General features: G+C 48.3%; 1 protein-coding gene across 3 annotated transcripts; it reads right to left on the bottom strand.

The window, feature by feature from the left end:
• Positions 1-179: 179 nt before the first annotated feature.
• ADAMTS13 (ADAM metallopeptidase with thrombospondin type 1 motif 13) lies at positions 180-19,135 on the bottom strand. Of its 3 annotated transcripts, none has more exons than XM_050981146.1 (29): positions 18,889-19,135; positions 18,526-18,592; positions 17,452-17,735; positions 17,166-17,307; positions 16,687-16,823; positions 16,001-16,084; positions 15,799-15,923; positions 15,394-15,540; positions 14,923-15,057; positions 14,265-14,415; positions 13,542-13,646; positions 12,973-13,124; positions 12,809-12,872; positions 12,158-12,284; positions 11,673-11,821; positions 10,212-10,332; positions 9,523-9,603; positions 9,082-9,263; positions 8,540-8,675; positions 6,836-6,965; positions 6,033-6,222; positions 5,695-5,812; positions 5,260-5,389; positions 4,211-4,415; positions 3,437-3,734; positions 2,835-2,981; positions 2,192-2,368; positions 1,681-1,865; positions 180-1,397 (listed from the first exon to the last, which is right to left on the bottom strand). In XM_050981146.1, the coding sequence occupies exons 1-29, from the start codon at positions 18,952-18,954 to the stop codon at positions 1,239-1,241; spliced, it is 4,194 nt and encodes a 1,397-aa protein (XP_050837103.1). In that variant the 5' UTR covers positions 18,955-19,135; the 3' UTR covers positions 180-1,238. The 3 variants fall into 3 exon arrangements, with proteins under 3 accessions (XP_050837103.1, XP_050837104.1, XP_030087001.2); XM_050981147.1 differs by having other exon boundaries at positions 5,695-5,809; positions 16,687-16,826; XM_030231141.2 differs by having other exon boundaries at positions 16,687-16,826.
• Between the last annotated feature and the right edge of the window lie 22 nt (positions 19,136-19,157).

The raw sequence follows: 19,157 nt of genomic DNA on the forward strand, positions 1-19,157 counted from the left end.
CTCCTCAAGGATCTCACTTCAGGAATCTATTTTCTGGCTCCTCCAGGAATGGAACGTAAATCTGGAGGCTGGCAAGCAAAAAACTCCAGGTTTAACCAGCGAAAAAACAGCCATTAATTACGAAGAGTATTTATGGTTGTAGAAGGATGTCAAAGAATCCAACTGAGAGAAAGCAGGAGCAGGGTTAAAACTGCCCAGGCAGAACCATTTATTGCATCCAACATGAAGAGCAAGTGCAGATGTGTCCAGCCAGGCTCCAGGTGCAGAAAAGACCCTTTAAGCAGTATATTGTGATTTTGAGGAGGATGACAGATTTGGACCAAAGCACAGCCCAATGTTCAAGATGCTAAAAAAAAGAAAAAAACTAAAAAATTCATTTAAATGAAACTTGTGTATTTGCCACTGCTCTAAAATCCCTCTTCCTGCCACAGCTTGTCCATGCAGCCTCAACCACAGCTCTTCTCAAATGAAGATACAGATTGATAGCACAGCTACTGTTCTTATCTAAGTCAGACCTGGCATCAAACCTGGCATTAATTCTTTTATTTTCTCACAAAAGAAGTGGTGGCATCACTGTCAGATATCCAACAGCAGAACCACAGGAAGGGTGGCTGGGGAGGGACCTCAGGAAGTCATTTAGTCCTCCCACATAAAGCCAGCTGTCACCAGGGCTTGCCCAGCAGTGCCTCAGTTCAGCTGATTTCTGAGAACATTCAAGCTTTGAGTGACCTGTCCTAGGGTGGCACTGCCCCCCCCACACATATCTGTGTGCTGGCAGTTTATCCTCATACACAGCTCTGCCTTCTTTATTCCATTCCAGAACTTCCCTGTGCCTCAGTTTTGAGGGGCATTTACACTGCAAGAGAGTGAATTTAATGGCTAAGACATTACTTGAGGTGTACAGAGGTTTATACTGGAACAGCAAGAAATCAAATGACTCTCCTAAAAGGCCCCACCACATTACAGAGGCAGGACCCTGACACACTCCAGTGCCCAAGTCACCTCCTGCAGACTTGTACAGAGCATTAATGCCAACCAAATCAGACACAACATCCATATGAGGAAGATTTGCTAAATATTTGGGGGTTACATGTCTTTTGTATGATCTTTATCAAGACTGAGATCCCAAAGGAATCAGCAGACATTGCTCTTACTCAACAGATGAGGAAGCAAGAAGATTAAATGTGTGCTGTGAGCAGGCAGCAGTGACCAACTGGGCTTTTCTCAGGGCAGTGCTTTTATTTAGGCTCAATAGCATGATATTCAGCCCAGAAATGGGTTCTGTGATCCTTAACATTCTCATGGAATTCAATTTCAGCTTGGCTTCCTGTTGACTGCCACAGGAACTGCTTCTTCCCATGGAACACCACTGTCCTCATGGTGCTGACATCTCGGACCTGCAGCAAGAAAAACCAAACCATTTTACTTCAGCAGGCCAGACATGAAATAAGTGCTTAAAAAATACTGCAGACTTGCAGATTGGTCATTCAGGGAAAAGCTGTGCTACAAAGGTTAGAAGAAATACAGTAGATAGCAGAAACTCTCTGCCATCAGAGATGGGAACACAACAGAGATCCGAGTCCCTGATTTGTGACTGTACTGTGCATCTGGGTGGAAATCTTTAATGCAGATGGGTTTGTTCCCATCCCAATCATCCCACTGGGGTTCCTGCCTCCTCACCAGGATGTAGTTGAAGTGAGTCTGGTTGCCCTCAGGGCCCAGGTCAGCACTGAGGGCACGGATGGAGATGCGCTGCCTCGGAGCCACCGTGATGAAAGTCCGGCACACCACCCCCTGCCTCTCAGCAGGAAACTGCCCAGGATTCACTATTTCACCCTGGGGGCCAAACAGCTGCTGGTCACAGTCTGACAGGGCAAAGGGAGAAGAAAAAATGGCTTAAAGAAGTATCCAGCACCTCCAAGGAAGAAATCATTCAAATTAAACACAGGCAGAACAGTTTCTTTAGGGATTTTCAGCTGGGGACTTTCAAGCATCAGCAAATACCTGTGGGGGGCTTGCTTTAAAACAAAGGGGGAGTCCACAATTAACACTGAATCCAACATTCCTCAAGAAGGGCATTGTTAGCTGCTAAAAATGAAGCAAGGTTTCCATAGATTTCCATAGGCAACAACCATTCATGGAACCCTGTGGGCCTTAATCTAAAGCAAGAGCAAAGCTTTCAGTACAGTACCTTGGTAATATTTTTTGGTTGCAGTTCTGCTGTTGTACTGCAGAATGACCCCGTTTCCTGGCAGCACAACACGCTGTTTCACAATCAGTGTGTTGGTTCTGGAATTTATCAGGGACAGAGGGAGCTTCCTGCAGCCTGTCCGCCACATCATTCGCCCAGAAAACAGCACAACCTCACCTGGAACGGATGAACACAGAGCCTAGAAACACTTTTCTTTCAAGTAAAAGCCAAAGTCTCTCTTAGACAGGTCTGGAATTAAGTAATTTCTGCATCTTGTTTCTATCTAATCAAAATCTGTCATGAGAACAGGCCAGTTAACTAATCTAACTGCTGATTCCAGCTAGAGGGTACATTAGTTTTATAACAGGCCAAAACAAGCAGCTTCTTTAACCCCATAAGCTCCTTTCATCTCATATCTACGAACAAAACAGGCAAGAAACCACTGTGTGAGGGGAGGACAAGCAGCATCTTCATTTTGGTCCATCTGGCATCAACTTGGTGTTACAGAAAAACTCAGTAAAATGGTTTCAGAGATTACAGAGGCTCTGAGGCAGCCAAAGCTTCTCAAGGCACCAGAAAAGGTGCAGCCTGAGATGCAGCCTTGCCAAAGGGCCAGGCTGGAGCCCAGAGCTCCAGGCAGTACCTGCAGTGCAGTTGAGGGAGCTCTCCAGGATGGTCACCGAGATCTCCTCCCTCAGGGGACGCCCGATGGTCACCGTGCAGTCCCTGCTCTCCACGCCTGTCATGTTGATGATGCCAGTGGCATTGAGAAACAGGTTTCCACAGACACCTGGACAGCAGAGACAGGTGAGAAACACACACAGAAGGAAATACAGGAAAACAACTCCCTTTGTGGCACAATGAGCAGAAAAGGTCACATATTCTGGGTAAAGCACAGGAAGAGACACAGAATCCCAGAATGTCCTGAATTGGAAAGGACCCACAAGGGTCATGGAGTCCAGCTCCTGGCCCTGCACAGGACTACCCCAGGAATCACACCAGGTGCCTGACAGTGTTGTCTAAACACTCCCTGAAGCCTTGAGCTGCTGTCCCACAGGCTCCCAAGTCAGAAGAGTTTTGGGAAGCAAGTCGTTGTTCCTAGCTCAGGTAACATGGATGTGCTGGAACAGCAGGTTTTCCCTCCCAGCCAGATGTCTTCCCTCCCATGCTCCTGTCCCTGTCTGGCAGCAGAATCCCACAGCCCAGCTGCACACAAGAAGCTCCTTTTGGCCATGTCCTCCTTACCTCCACTGGGCTTTGTCTGCTCCCGGGGCCCAGCAGACAGAGGCACACCCATGTCCTTGTGTCTGTGCTCTGGGGCAGCTGCAGATGTTGGCAGGTGTGTGGCTGGTTTCACTGGCTGCAGCTGTGCCCCAGGGGACTGGGTCCCCTCCTGCTCAGGACAGGGCCCTGCAGAGCAGCCACGCAGCACGATGGCCTTGGGGAAGTGCCGGCAGAAAAGGGGGTTCACAGGCTTGTGGGTCAGAGAGCTGAGACAGAAATCCTGCCTGGTCTGAATGCCATTCCCACAGGATGTTGAACACTGCAGAAGAACAAACCCACAGGCTTTTATCACTGCTTTCCAGGTAGTCTTTGGAAATAAATACATTGATAAGCTCATACATGATCTGGGGGGGGTTCACTAATGCCTTTCTACCATTTGCCCTGTCAGTGCTCTTGTTCCATTAGCTATAAGATGTCCCACCTTCCAGGGAACCTTCCAAACTATATATTTAAATTGCAGAACCACTTCCTAAAAAAATCCCAAAATATCTGCATTCCAGGAGAAAACATGCCAAAACCATTCCTAAGCTGCAGCCAAAACTTGAGCTGAGGAAGGTGGGAAGCAAACCTACGGCTGCTAAACACAGGGCAGTGGAAAGGATGGAAAACACCCCTGAAACAGTTTAGCATTTCTGTGGGAAGCCAACAGACAAGGCAAAAGTTGTTATTTCTCCCCTGGAGCCTCCAGGGAAGAGCAGAGCTGGAAAACTTCTGCATCTGAAGGGGATCAGGTACCTCTGACCACTCGCTGAAGCTCCACTTGTAAGAGCACGTGCGGATGACACAGGGGACAGTGGTGAGGGGCTTCTCTGCCACAGGGCACAAATGTTCCTCCTGCAAGACCTCCTGGCCATGGAGGGTCTGCACACAGGTGACCAGCTGCACTGCCAAGCCCAGCCCACAGCTGGAGGAGCAGGGCCCAGCTGGGCTTACCTTCCACCTGACAGGGCAGGGAAGACAGAAAGTGAGTTAGTGATGAATCCCCACCCTGTCTCTCCCTGCAGAAAAGGCACTGCAACTTCCTCACCCTTCCTCCTTCTTCATCCTCTGCTTCACATGGTCTATGGTGCTTGGAATGCAGCCTGGAGCTTTGGAGTTGGATATAGAGGGCATTCTCATTTTGCCAGGAGCCCACAGATTTCAAATGCACACTGAATCTTACTCTGTGCCCATCACTGCCCTCCCCAGAGTGACACACACAGAGGCTTAACTGCAGAAACAATCTTATCTCCCTCCAAAACACACACACCACTGAACTCTCAGATCAGGATCAGACCCAGAGGCCCTAGGAGTGGCATCCTGTAAGAAAAGTTGCAGTAGCTTTCCAGTCCCACTGCAAATAGGGCAGGGCAAGCTCACCACAAATCCTAAGGAAAGTGCAATGCATTTCCTTCAGTTTTCAGAGCAGCTGTTCCAGATTCTGAGAGTATTTAATTCTTGCTACTTTCCTTCATGCTCTGTGGAAACTGAACAGCTGGCAAATGTGTCACCACCTTTTGCAACTACTGATTTGTTCCTGCTTCCCCAGAGTAACAAGGGATTGAGAGGTTTTCAGTTTTTCTCTGGACTCAGACTCTGAGGACTACAGTGATTTCTGTCTGAGATGTACCAGCCCAGGAAAGACCCTGAGTTTGCTGAGTATGGAGTAGTGCTACAGTTTTTGCAGCTGGCTGTGCTTCCAAAGAAGGCAAGAGTAGCCTGACCCTTCCTTTACCACATCCCTGCAGACAGAGAGAGAAAGGAAAGACCCCTCACTGTCTTTTGTCTCTTGGTAACTGGTTTACCTTGGTGGGCAGGGGCTGAGATCACAGACTTCCACCCTGCTCTCTGGCTTTGGCACTGGCTGACAGTTTTCCTCCTGGGTTTCTTCTTTGGTGTCAAAAGCCACACAAACATAGTGCAGCTGAGTCTTACCTAGGAAGGGAAGCAGTCTGACTGTGTGGTTTGGATGCAAGGGTTGAAAATAGGTCAGAAGTGTCACATCTGCATGTACAAAACAAGAAAACTCTGCCCAAGCCATGGCACTCTTCCTGCACTCATCCCCCCAGCTCTGAAGCACAGCCAGACCACCCTCCAATTATTCTGTTCCAAAAAAACTGTGATCACAGCCACTCTTAGAACTGTAGAGGGGGAAAGACCAGCTGGGCCCCGAGGTTCCCAGACACTGAACTCACACCTACAGCAAAGCAACATTTCCCTGCAGCACAGAAAGGCCTCACCTCTACCACAGGAGACAGAACACTCCCCAGCTACAGGGCTCCAGACATATACAGTCTGATTTTCCAGCTGGACATGCCCAAGTGGCTCCAGAGGCTGAAGTAAGTGTGCATCTTCCTCCTCAGAACAGAGCAAAAAACACCATGATGAACTGAGGGATCCAGCAGCACAATTAAAGAGGGATGGAGCTGTCTGAAGTGACAGGATGAGCTTTTAATTGGGCAGAGCAGTGGTGTAAACCACCCTGCTGGCTCCAGGAGTAAGCTGGTGGTTCTTAAGTGGTGGATGAAAGTGCAAAGCTCCCAGTGAGGTTCCTGAAAAGCCAAGCCAGCAAACTCACTTTGTCCCAGCCCAAAGGGCAGACATTGACCACACATGGCACAAGGGAGAGGGGCTTTTCTTCTGCTGGGCACAGGCTGTCATCCACCACAGTCTCCAGGCCATCATGGAACTGCACACAGGTCAGGTTCTGCTGGGCAACTCCAGTCCCACAGACAGCAGAGCATTCATCTCTCTGAGACATCTTCCACCTAAATGGGAGGCAGCTGCATCACCCCATTTCCCATCTGCATCAGGGAGGTTCATTACTCAGGACACTGCTTACAGAAATGGGTCATGCAGAGTATTCAGCTTCTCTGTTTCAAAAGCCTTGTCTGGATGTGACTGAGAGGACAATTTAAGCCTTTTCAAGGACTAAAAGCACCTAAGCTATAGGCTAGAGTTCACAGTGCAGTCATTTTTCATTGAACACTAAAAGGTCTCTGAGGGCAACGTCTGGGCAGGCTTGGCCCTTGGTCCTCCTTCCCAAACAATCAACACAAGGGTCAACCCTCTCTGCTGGCACCATCTTGGAAAGGATGTGAGAGGCATCTCCTTCTGGATATACACTTAAATATCTTCAGTTAGCAGATTACTGTAAAACATTGAAGGACTATTTCCCATTCCTTCAGCTGACATCTCAATTATCTCACAGGACCAGGAATGACAGAACATGGTTTGGGATCTGCTACAAAAAAACAACTTCCTACTTCTCTTTTTTTTCTTTTTTCTTTTTTTTTTTTTTTTTGTGACAACACAAATACAGAGCCTGGGTTAAGTGGCAGAGCAAGGCAGGAATTGAGCTGAGCTCCCAGGAACACCAACCTGTAGAGGCATGGCTCCATGACACAGGGCTTGTGCTCTGGGAGGGGCTGTGGCAGCTCCAGACACTTCTGATCCTCTGTTACTTCATTCTTGGTCTGATCAAAGCACACATGAGCCACTGGCTGTACCCCTGGGACACAAAAGAAAGAGAAATTGAAGTGAAACCCAAAGTGAACAGCTCCCCTCTGTTATGGAAGGAAGATGCAGAGATTTTGCTTTACTTGATCACCTGGGTAAGAAAATGGGCTGTGTGGGAATTCAGACTTCCTTTAAACACACAAACCCCTTCTTTGTGATATAACCTCCCTCAAGAGTTTTAAAGTGGTTTTCCAAGGTGAGCACCCCAGCAGAGAAGAAGTTTGATTGATAACCCACTTCCAAAATGGAAAGGTTGCTCTATACTGGCTGTTTGAAAGAACAAAGATATCAATCATAATTTGGAACAAATTACTTCTAGTGATCTGAGTGATGAGGACAGCAAATAAGCTCTAGGAGGGAGCTGGTTTTAAATGCCATTGTGTAGAAGTGACCAGGTAACATCACACAGCCCTGATGCTCAAACAGCACCAACCTCCTCAAAGGCATCAGCAGCAGCCAAAACCAGAGGCACTGGGAGAGAAACTGGAGACTTCCAGTGCCTGCAGCAGGCAAGGAATGAAATATTCATAAGCTACAGCTATAGAGAAGATTTTTAATAATAATGAACATAAAAAGCAAAGCAGATGAAAAGTCAAACTCAAAGAACTTACAAGCAAAGCTAAAAGGAGTCTCCTTTCAGTGAATGGGCCACAAGGAGAGCCAGGCATTCCTGAATCTCACCCAGCATGACCCTGAGCACCAAATGTCCAGAATCCATCAGCAGCCTTATCTTTGCTCTACCCTCTTTGTTTTCAAATAATGACTATTGCTGAGGAGGGCCTGTGCACCACTTTCAGCTCTCAAGGTGCAATTTAAGCAGAGATTCCCAAGTTTCTGTTATTTTAAGTCCCCAGTTTCTCATTCTTTTTTCTGTTTGTGGCTGCATTAGCTAAAGGCTCTGGAGCATTTTGAGCTCTTTACTTCAGGGTTTCAGCAATCACTTCAACTGGGGGATTTGCTGGAGAAAAGCTCTCCAGGCATAACTAGTTGTGTAGATTGACTTCCATAAATATTCATTAATGCATTTTCTAAATCCTTGTCACAGAAGTCTTGAGAGGCCTGACAGTGGCATCTGAATTATCTGGTAAACAAGATGTCAGGCCATCTATCAGAGTGAGCTGTTACAATCTGCATTATGATTCCTTTAGGGAGACAGAAAGGATTAGCCATGGCACAGGAATAGAATTCAAAGAAGGAAGTTTCATAATTAGCTCTGAGGCTTTAGTTAGACACCAGATACCCCTTTGGTCTCAGACTTCTGATGTTTAGCCAACTTCAAATTACAGTCTTCAGTAACTTTGAAAAATCTGAGAAAATTATTTAGTCTTAAAACCAAGAGTTCAGTTAAAACCTATTTAAAAATCCTCTCAGTGATCAAACATTTTCAGTATCATTTTGATGATTCAGCTCATTTGCTGATTAGTTAATTTAATTCAAAAGCTCCAGCACTTTTTTCCTTGGTTTAGTTGAACACTAGAAATCATTTCCAGCAATCTGCTTTGAAATTCAGTTCAGACCAAAGGAGAAGTCTCCATAAAAAGTCAAGACTGAGTCCTGCTGCTTCACCTTCCCCACAGGTCACTGAACATGGGCCCTGCTGAGGAATCCACACATGGGTCAGGCTCTCCCTGGGGACAAAGTAGCTGAAGGTGATGTCTGGGTTGGTGGCATTGCCATATTTTTTTGAGTACCTCCTGTAGACCTGGGAAAGGAAAAACTGTGGTCAGTGCAGAAGAAAACTTGGATTTATTTCTTAGGATGGAGGAAGGAGAAGCCAGTCTCCCTTCTTTCCACCCAATCCTGAGCCTCACTGCAGTGCCTCAGTCCCAGCCAGATGCAATCAGAGCACCCACTCTGTGAATTCTGGGCACTGAAAGTGAATAAGCCAAGCAGAAGGTTTAACTCAGTGTGGTTTTCCCCACACAATCACCCCCAGTGCCAACCCCAGCCATTCCCAAGAACAGCAATCCCATCACTCTTCAGTGAACACCATCACCCCTGGCCTTGGACACTGAGTCACCTGAATCCACCACACCTGGATTCTTCAGCAAAACCCCCAAACCAGGCCACTTCTGACTGCCCCTTCCAACTCTGCTGCTTTAATTCACCTGTATTTCAATTTCTTCCTGTGTTGGCCCATCCACATGGATTTCCTCCAGGCTTGGCAGGTTGTCCTGGGTGAGAAACACTTGGTATTTGATCTGGTTGTCCTCCAGAACTGATGGGTAGGTGACATTCAGTGAGATTTTTCCTTTTCCAGCCACCACGTACTCTCCTTTAACCTTCACAGCTGGAGAAGCCAGAGGAGCAGTGAGGTTAACAGCCAGGATGTGGTCACCAGGATCCCCTGGTGCTGGCAGCTGCTGGCTGCCCACTTGGTAGGAACCAGTTTGATCCAAGTTTGACATCCCATGGAGCGTGGCTCCTACAGCTTCCCACTGGAGAGCATCCCACAAGCAAAATGCAGCACCAAAAATTCCATTTCTTTGTTTGCACAAGCTCCTTTCAGCCCTGCCTGTATCCCCTCCTCTCCTTTTCATTCCACTCACCCAGGTGTGTAAAGAGAGGCTTCCTGTTGGTGACATGGACTGAGGTGGTGTTGCAGGGCAGGGACAGAAATGTCACATACTCTGGAAAGGTGGAAAGAAGAAAGATGTGGTCACCTTCCAGCACTGAAACTCAGTGGGAGAGGATGGGGGCTGCAGCTCAACTCCTAAATTCACCCTGACCCTGCTCCTAGCCTTGAGCACAGTGATGGTGGCACAGCAAACACAGCTGAGCTGCATCCTGTGTCCTGTTCTCACATTTCTTTGGTTCTTTTTAGGTTCTCTGCTAAGATCTCTACATGAGACTGCCAGAGCCAGACCAGCTCCCAAATTTAACAAATCAGGAAGCATGGACAACCCTCTCAAGGACATGGTGGGATTGGTGGGCAGGGCCAGGAGCTGGACCCAATGATCCTTGTGGATCTCTTGGGATATTTATGATTCTGTGATCTGATATCACCCCCAACTCCCAACAATTTATGGGACTTCCCAAACAGTTGCATTTCTGACCCACATCCAGAGAATTATGACAGAAAAAAGGCATTCTGCCCACCCCCCTCAGCACTGTCCACCCAAAATCCATCTCCATACCCTCCATCAAATAAAACCAAGCAGAATGGAGAAGTCATATAGAGAAGATTTGGAACACAAACAGCACCATGATGCAGAGCCTTAGGGGGAGGACTACACACCTTCAGCTTTCCCTTCTGTGTAGGATCCACTCACTTTGGTGCAGGTGGAGTTGTCACCCCCACAGACCTTGCAGGAATCCATGGCCTTCCTGGAGCCCATCTGGCCATCACACCCAAATGCCTGAGCAGAGGGGAGAGTCTGTCAGCCTGGCCTGTTCTGAGAAAACAAGTGGGCAAAAGCAACATTCCTGAGCTCCTGAAACTGCCCCTTCCATTTGGAATCTGGATTTAGGAACACAACAAAGGAAAAGATGTGTTTGTACCTGGAGCTGCCACTGGGCAGCAGCCTGCAAAGCCAGGGACTGGGAGATCTTAGCTGAGAGAACAACTCTCAGTAACTGTGACATTCTCTTTCCCATAAGAAGCAGCCCAAAAAATCTCTCCTGTGACCTAAACCCAAAGCTCTGTGCTCTCTTCTATGAACTCTTTCTGGAGGGAGGGAGGAAGAGAGGAAAAAAACAAAAGCCCAAGAGGACAGTAAACATGAATGGCAGGTTCTAAAGGAATCTTTAGCTCCCCAGACTCCAAAGCCAAACCTAGCTCACATCACTCCAGTCCCATGGAACTCAGAAGAGAGATTCTATCCCCATTCCCACGAACAAGACTAATTTACACAAAGCTACAGGAGGATCTCAGCAGGCTTAACAGCAAAACATGTGCAACTGCTGAATTTATGCTGCAGCCACTGATCCCAGGCTTTGGAAGCTGCCATAACATGCATATTTATCACTGCTGCCAATGAAAGAGCCAAAATCAGAACAGGTTGTGCCTACACCCTCTGCTGTTCATGGGGGGAAACACTTCACAAAACATGGTGAGCACGAGGATAATGAGAAAAACATAAAATTTACAAGGAGTATTCTGGGAATGTAAAGAAACAACAGAAAACATCCAGCCGGGTCAGCACTGAGCAGTTCCTAAAATGCAGACAGCGCGGGGGAGTTGGATCCAAGGTCATCAGGAAAGAATGCCTTCCTCAGGTCCAATCCAGGAAAAAACTCCAAAAATTAGACTTCAGCTTCGATCAGCAATACTCCAAAAAGCAATCTGTTGACTTGTCATGCCCAGGTTTTGCTCCTTACCTTGCCACCAACTCAGTGATTCAAGTCATGGAACTTCCCTCCACGACAGTCAGCATTTTATGGGGCTAATTACAGCAGGCAAGCTGAGCAGCTAATGATGTCTCCTCTACCAACACATAAACCAATTGCTTCTTGGATTAGGGATGAATAGCCCTGTGTGTTTACTGCATAATTAGCAAAATGTCTTATCTAGAGGGCATTGGATGCACAGACAGAACAGTAGATTTTTGGACTCCATCCAACACACCAAGAGCAAAACTCTCTTCTGAGAAGAGCTCACTCTCTTGTTTGAGACACTTTGTTTTTTCCTAGGATTTCCCCTGGTTCCTGTGGTGCAGATCACCCATCAGGGGCTCACCTGGACCTCCCAGTCACTTACTCTGCATCTCCCCATGACACACAGATGGAGATCCCCGTGGTGCTCTGTGTCATCCTGCTCACACCTGGTTCCATCCAGGAAATTGTCCCCACGGCTCACCATGAACTCCTTGCCCACAGCCCTGCACATGTGCTTGCAGAGCAGGTCCCCTGAAGCAGGCAGGCACAAGGAAGGAGTTATTCTTTCAGGAAGGCACGTGGCTGCTCATCAAGCAATGGGAAAAAACCCAGAGAGGTTGTGGACTCCCTGGAAGTGTCCAAGGCCAGGCTGGACAGGGCTTGGAGCAACCTGGGATAGTGGAAGGTGTCCCTGCCATGGTGGGATGAGTTTTAAGGTCCCTCCCAACCCAGACCATTCTGGGATTCTATGATCTCTCAGAAAGCACCCAGGTTTCACGTGAAAACTAAACCACTCAGTGAAATTGCATTTTCATTCCACAGTACAGAGGTCCATGAGCACAAACTGAGGTTCCAGACATTCCTTACCTTTGGCAAAGCCAACAGCAGAGGTCCAGGTATAAAAGGATGGTGTTTCTACATCAAGGTACAGTGGCTTTAAATTTGTTGCTGCACATTGTTCAGCCATGAAGTCCTGCTGGGTGATCAGACAGGCCTGGACCCCAGAGAGATAATTGTGTAAGGAAAGGAAGTGACTGAGCACTGACATTCAACCCTCTAGCTAAAGGCAAAATGCAGTGCCTGGTGATTAAAACACCCAAACAACTGCAAAGAAAGAAAGCCATTTTAAAGGAAGGCTGCAGGATATGCAGAGAATTGTGCTTGGAAGCTGATATCTTTGCTGATATCTTTTAAATTTATACAAAATAAATAGATAAGAAAAACAGGAATGATACAAGAAAGTCTATCTGAAGAAAACCATCATTGTGAGTCACTATTTTCTCAGCATCTGTCCTGCTATGGGGCATAGAGAAAATGCTTCATTACATGTGAACAATGCTATTAAATAATCCTGCTGCCTTCCATGGCACAAATACCTCTCCTGCTGTCAGACAGATGGAGCCTGTACACCAGATCTTTACCAGAGCAGTCAGCTGTGGGAAGGACAGTCACAAAACACCCAGCCCTCAAAGGGCTCAACAGTGAGACAGAAGTTCAGATGTTGCTGAGCTCCATTACCTGGGTATTGCACATCTCTGCTTGCATGCTGGCACCATGGCACTTCTGCCCCCCAAAAGCAGGCCTGGAAATGACAGAATTCCTCAACAGAGGCAGGTTTGTCCCAGGCAAAGAGGAAGACTCAGCCCCGAGGCCCTGAGCACAGGCAGGTGCCCACATCTCACCTGGGGTTGTTACAGAAGCGCTGCCTCAGCACCACCCCCCCGCCGCAGCTGCGGGAGCAGGGGGAGAGGGGGCTCCAGGCAGACCAGTGCCCATGGACCACAGCCATGGGGTTCAGTTCCTCCAGAGAGCTGCACTGACCTTTGGAGCACCACTAGGACCAAGAACACACAGAACTGGCAGCAGTGAACACAGCAGGGCTGGGATCTAAAAGGTTGGCACAAGTGCCCATCTTTAGCAGGCCAGTAACAGAGTCCCAAGGTGAATGAGGCACCTTCTGACAAGGGGCTGAAGAGTCCCCTTCCTAATTAGGGTCTAACATCAGGCTGGGGTCAAAGCAAAGAGCACACAAGTAGAAGGAGGGCTCAGATATCAGGCTATAGAACTGCAAAGCAACTCCAGAGATAAAGACAAGGTGGAAAGACCAAGATCAGGACATAAGGGTACCAGTTTAGGACTGGTTTCAGCTCCCTGGCCAAGGGGCAGTGCCAGGTACATTCCAGACACTGACAGAGCTTTGCTGTCTGAGCTCCACAGCCCCCACACCCAGTCCTGGTGCGAGCCTCCTTACCTTGTTGATCCCACACTCAGTTCCATCCAGGAGGGGCACCAGAAGCCGAGTACAGCTGGATTTGTCTGCTGGCTGTACATGGCATGAGAGAACTTTACAGATGTCCTGGTGTGACAAGAAAATCAGGGAGTTCAGGGAGTCAGGGCCAACACCACAGTCCCAAAAGTCTAAAGAGGGCATGTCCCAGGTTTTCTCCCAAACACCCAACAATGCAAATTCCTTCATTTTCCCTGCTATTGGGCAAAAGCTGTGGGCAAGTCAAAAGATCCTCACTGTAGTGATCACCAGCTGTAATGCTGGAAGATGATCAACTGAAGCAATTAAAGTTTCACCCACCTTAGTGTTTCCTCATTAACAAAACAGGTCCAGATGGCAGCTATTAAACACACTGTGCTTCGCAGACAAAGGCATTTGAGCCATGGCAGGGAAGCTGGAGGAATCCAGTGAACAAAAATTCCCCAAGGCAGGACCCTGAGTGGGTGCACCCAGCACTGCCAGCTGTGCACAACAGCACCCAACTGTGCAAACCTTACAGGAGATTTATGTGGAGGAAGGAGGTGATGAAGAGAAGGGAAATATTTTGAAAGCTTTGCCAAGAAATCTGTGGCAGAAAAGCACCTTCAATCCCTTCAGAATAAAAATGCTGCCAGCCAGTTCTCCCCAATTTTGGCTCCTGAACATTTCCCAGCTGTCCTGAGCAAGACAAACAAACTTTCTACCTACAACATTGGTGTCAGCAAAGGTGCAAGCTGTGGCCACACTCCCAAAGGCAATTTTACACTGCTCATCTGCTCCGTAGTACAAGCCAGGCTTCCACCCCGGGATGCTGCCGTCCATGTCCGGCAGGTCATTCAAGCAGTTTGTTTGGCCTGTACTGATAGAAACATGAGGAATAACACTTTCCCAGCTGTGGGTAGTGAGGACAAGGACATGTTTGCAGACTTGTGCTGAGTTTCACTCTGGGAGTTGGCTGCTGCTTTCCCAGACAACACATGCTCGCTGTGGGCTGGGATGGATTTAGTTGCAGCAGCTGCCTGGAGATGCTCACAGTTCCCTGCTGCTGGAGTTTTCATCCCATTCCTGTCCTGCACCCAGCCAGCACAGCCTGCAGTGCCTGAATGCTCTGATGTTGTAAATAAAATGTGCAGGCTGAGCTGTGTCTGAGAAATCCAACCCAGCCCAGGCACATCAGGCACCAACCAAAGCCACTTCCAGCAACGTGAAGCAAAAACTGGGTTTAACCTCAGCAACAAGTGCTAAGAAATAAACAAACCCCAAGCTTTTCACTGTTCCTCATTTTTCAATAAACTTTTTTATTCTTTGAGTTTTTCTCTCCTGAGCTCCCAGCATAGGGAGCTGAAGAACTGAACCATTCCCTTACCTGACAAGGGCCAGGAACTGCTCCCGGCTGCAGGGAGACCAGGTGAGGTCGATGCTGTTGTGGTTTCCTGCTGAGCCCATGATGTAACCACTGCTGCTGCACAGATTCCCCTCTCCATCGTGGGCAATGCCAAGGCTGCAACAGAAGCAGCACAGAGCCCTGAGAAGAAACCCAGAGGCTGGAGCCTCCCTTCTCTAAGCAAGGACTGAGCTCCCTCTGCAGCCCTTCCTTCTCCTGTTGTCACAAAGGGTTTCTCTCCTCTTTACAGCTTCTGATTGTCACAGGATGTGCAGGAATGAAAGAAATGCAAGGAACTCTTTCCAAAATAAGCCCTGATGATGACCAAAAGGGTTCGAATAATCCATGGGTAATTCCCTTTTATGGCAGAGGTCCTTTTGCTTCTTTCCTAAACTGGAGGATGTTTTTACCTGAATAAAACCTGCTGGGCTGCTCTGGCAGTTTCCTACTGACCTGTGCCCAATCTCATGGGCTATGGTGACTCCAAGGTCAAAGCCAGTGTCCTGGGTAATGACACAGCTCCAGGAGGAGGAGCAGACTCCCCCTAACTGAGTCACTCCACGAAGCTCCTTGTTCCCATCAGGCAACTCCAGGTCAAACCTAAAGTAACGGAGTCATAAAGAAGAAAGAGCAAAGAACCCCCAGAGCTAAAAAAGACAGGTCTAGACATTCAGCTGAATTTATGTGAGCTTTCCTGGTTTAGCTTTGCCAGCCATCTAACATTTCTTTTGACACAAGTGCCCACTGCTCAAATTTTATGATGATTCCACATCAAAAAAGCCAAACATCCTCAGAAAGCAGAACTGAATAAAACCTAATCCTGTTTCCCAGTCCCTCCCAGGGCAGGGAGCTCAGCACCTGGTGATGTAGAGGACGATGTCAGCGTGCTGGGGGTCAGAGTCGTTCTGGGGGTTCACCTTCTTGCTCCACTCACAGACACTGATGAGGGAGGAGGTGATGTTGGTGGTGATGTTCACCTCTGCCTGGAGGGAAGGCACACGCTGGCACATTCCAAACAGCTTGGAGCTTGGGCAAGCCTCAAACACAGCCCTCCCCTTACCTCTGGCTCTCTCAAAACCAGCATTTGCATGAGGTGAACTCTGAAATGAGCCCCCAGTGAGGCATCTCTGAGCAGCTCTGCTCCCTGAGAAGAGACAGAAAGGATTCAATAAACAAGGGGCCTTGGGGACTCCTGCTACGTGTTTCCCTGTTTCTCATTGCAAAGGTAGCCACAACACTAATATATGCATTACATATGTTACAAAATCTGTCAAGAGATGAGAAGTGGTTGGATTTGCCAGATACTCTGAAGCAGAGAGAAGAATCTGCATGAAAAGTCTCACAGGGTAGAGTGAGTGCTAAAGACTTTTCTGCAGTACGCACACAGAAAAATTCTTAATAATAGCAAAAAGAGACATGAAAATTCTGTAAAAGAAATAAAAGTGAAATGCAAAATATAAGATGGATTCAGTGGATTTAGCTCAATCCCACTGAAAGCAACAAGGTGAGAAAACTCTTTACCTGAGCTGCAACATTAGTAATGAAATTAAGAGCTACCTTTTCAATGTGGGTTTTAAATCCTCTAAGATCTCCTTGTACAAGGGAATTTGGGGGATTTCATGCCCAGGGAAGCACAGAGGAATGCCCTGCACATGAGCTTTGTACCAGGGACTGGTGACCCCAACCACCCTGAGGCCCTGTCTGGGGCACAGTCTGGGACAGGATCCCAAGCACAGAGGCACTCACAATGTTCAGGTTGGCCAGGATGTAACGTTCTGTGTCCTCTCTGTGGTACAAGTAAACATCTGGCCCTGCCACCACCATCAGCTCCAGATGTTTCACAGCTGCCTCAGCCCTCTTGTGCAGGCGAGGAGGAGCCCACCCTGCTGGACAGCACAGAGGGACACCAGCAGGTTCAAATGCACCATAAAAGGTCCTAAAGATCCACTCCCTCTCCCCAAAGGCTGCAATAACTCAGTTGCAAGTCCACTTCTCCAGGGGCTTGCTCAGCTTCCCCACTTCTGGCGGTGTCTTTCACCTGCCAGCAGCTTTAGCCACACACCTGTGCCATCAAAATAGCAACCAGCCACATCAGACACACTGGGCACACCTCGGTGAGGTGAGGAACCTTTTCAGGTCTACTCCTCTATTTGTAAACACCAATTTTTCCTCTGAGCTCATGGAAGCAATGCTCCAGGAGACAGCTTTTCCAGCAGGGCTGTTACCTCTGGCTGGCTTTGCCTCTCTTGCAGCACTTTTGAAGAGGATGTGGGGGCTGGAGAAGCCGAGGTCCTTCAGCAGAGCCACATCTTTGCTCCTGACTGGCCTGATGTGAATCTTCTCCTCGCCCACGGTGACCACTCCTTGCTGAAGCAGATAAAAATCCACCTCTGAGTTATTCCTAAGATATTTGCTATCCATGGGGATGGTAAGGATCTATTCAGTGGATGGCTCACACATGTTTGGTGCAGGAAGCTGCCACCCCCAGAGGCTGTTCTGGCTCATACTCACCAGCTGCCCTTCACAGTAAGTGACTCTGCTCCTGGCCCCAGGAGGCTGCAGGGCTTTTCCACCTGCAAAGCAGCTCCCTGGGAATCTCTTCAGTAAAATAAAGGAAGAGTTCACCACCTGGCTGCTCACAAAGGAGGAGGAAAGGAGGGCATGGTCCTCTAGGAATTCAAAGGCATAGAGCTGCCCCCAGGCCTGGATGGAGCAGTGCTGGACCCGACAGAGCCTCAGCCCAAAATGTTCTTCTTGACAAGGGCAAGCTGGCTCAGCCACAACAAACTCAGGTACTGAAAGAAATGAAACAAGACCAGAACAAAGGGAGCAGTTATGAGAAAGGATGATACACAAAAACCCAGTGTAAGGTCTATTTCCCCAGGAAAAATACCCTAAAAATCACAACTGTGACCTCTTGGACTCATGGTGCCAACAGCCAGAGAATTTCTGAGCTTTTGTGTATTCCACAGTGAGGATAATCTGACTGGGAACACACAACAGAAACTGGCACTGAATTTATTCTCAATAAGGAGAACAGTTAATCTAAAAAAGGCTGAGACAGGTTTGTTCCTGCAGATTTTAACTATTACTGAGGAGGAATTACCACAATGCAGACAAAGACACTGGGATGAGCACTAGGTGAACTCACAAGGGAGACAACACCCTTTCTTTAAGGATTTGAGACTTCAAAACATCTTTATTCTGAACTATCATCAATCCAGACCCAGAATTCAAATCTCTTTGTGCATTTATTAAAAATAATAATAATTAACAAGTATTTAAAGTTACTCTTAGTCTAAAGCTTTTGTCAGAAGAAAAACACCAACGCAGAGAATGGGGACCGAGCAGAAATGTGCAAAAAGAGGTTGAACACATCTCCTTGAGCAGATTTGAAGCTCTGACACATCTCTCCATCCACTCACACTGAAACCCAGATTGTCTCACTTGCACTGGCACTCAGAAACACCAAATGCTGCTCAGACCAGGGGTTGTTAATCGGTGCTCTCTGCTCTGCCAGCCACACAGGGGTAGAACCCAAGGGCCAGACGAGCTCTAAACCCAGGGACACTGAGCCCTGCATACCATCAGCCACTGAGCTGGTTCCAAAGTAAGACAGAACATCTCCCGCATCCAGAGCGCCCAGGAATTTCTGCAAGAGGAAGAAGAAGAGCAAAAACAAATGGACACGAGGCTCTCCCTTGGCTGGAGCCGAGCTGGAAGGAACGGCAGCCAACAGCTCCGCAGTCCCAGTGCCAAACCCTCATGGCTCTGCTCCGCGCTGAGCAAGGCAACAGCTTTATCTTCGTGATTAGCGAGCTCGGATGGAGTTTGGCTTAGAACCGCGTCCTCTTCTCTTCTTTTTCTTTGTTTTTTTTTTTTTTTTTTTTAGCTTTTCTTAGAAGCCCGGCAGCGTTCCTGGAAGGGCCGTTCCGAGGTCAGACTCACCTCAGGGAGCCAGCACAGCCCCAGCGGGAGCACGGCGAGCGCCCGCAGCGCAAAGCTGACGGTCATGCCGGACGAGCCGAGCTCTCCCAGCCGAGCACCGAGAGTTTTCGGGTCGAGGCATCACGTGGAGCGGAAGGGAAGAGCAGAAGCAGCCTCTGAGCAAACAGCCCCTGAGCAAACACGCGGCGAGCGGGCCCGCGGGGGACGCGGCCACGCCGGCCGCTGGAGCGCGGCCGCTCTTGCGCAATGGCCGCGGCATCTCCAGCTTG

This window comes from Serinus canaria, chromosome 17 (genome assembly GCF_022539315.1).
Source record: "Serinus canaria isolate serCan28SL12 chromosome 17, serCan2020, whole genome shotgun sequence".
NCBI lineage: Eukaryota > Metazoa > Chordata > Aves > Passeriformes > Fringillidae > Serinus > Serinus canaria.

Bases quoted from the DNA above. Each gene is read 5' to 3' on its own strand.
- ADAMTS13 (XM_030231141.2), bottom strand. From the start codon at position 18,954: ATGACCGTCAGCTTTGCGCTGCGGGCGCTCGCCGTGCTCCCGCTGGGG. The intron at 15,924-16,000 runs GTAAGGGGAGGG...CCTTCCCTCCAG, and splicing joins TGGTTTTGAGAGAGCCAGAG to GCAGAGGTGAACATCACCAC. The intron at 10,333-11,672 runs GTAAGTGACTGG...CCCTCTGCTCAG, and splicing joins GTGTCATGGGGAGATGCAGA to GCATTTGGGTGTGATGGCCA.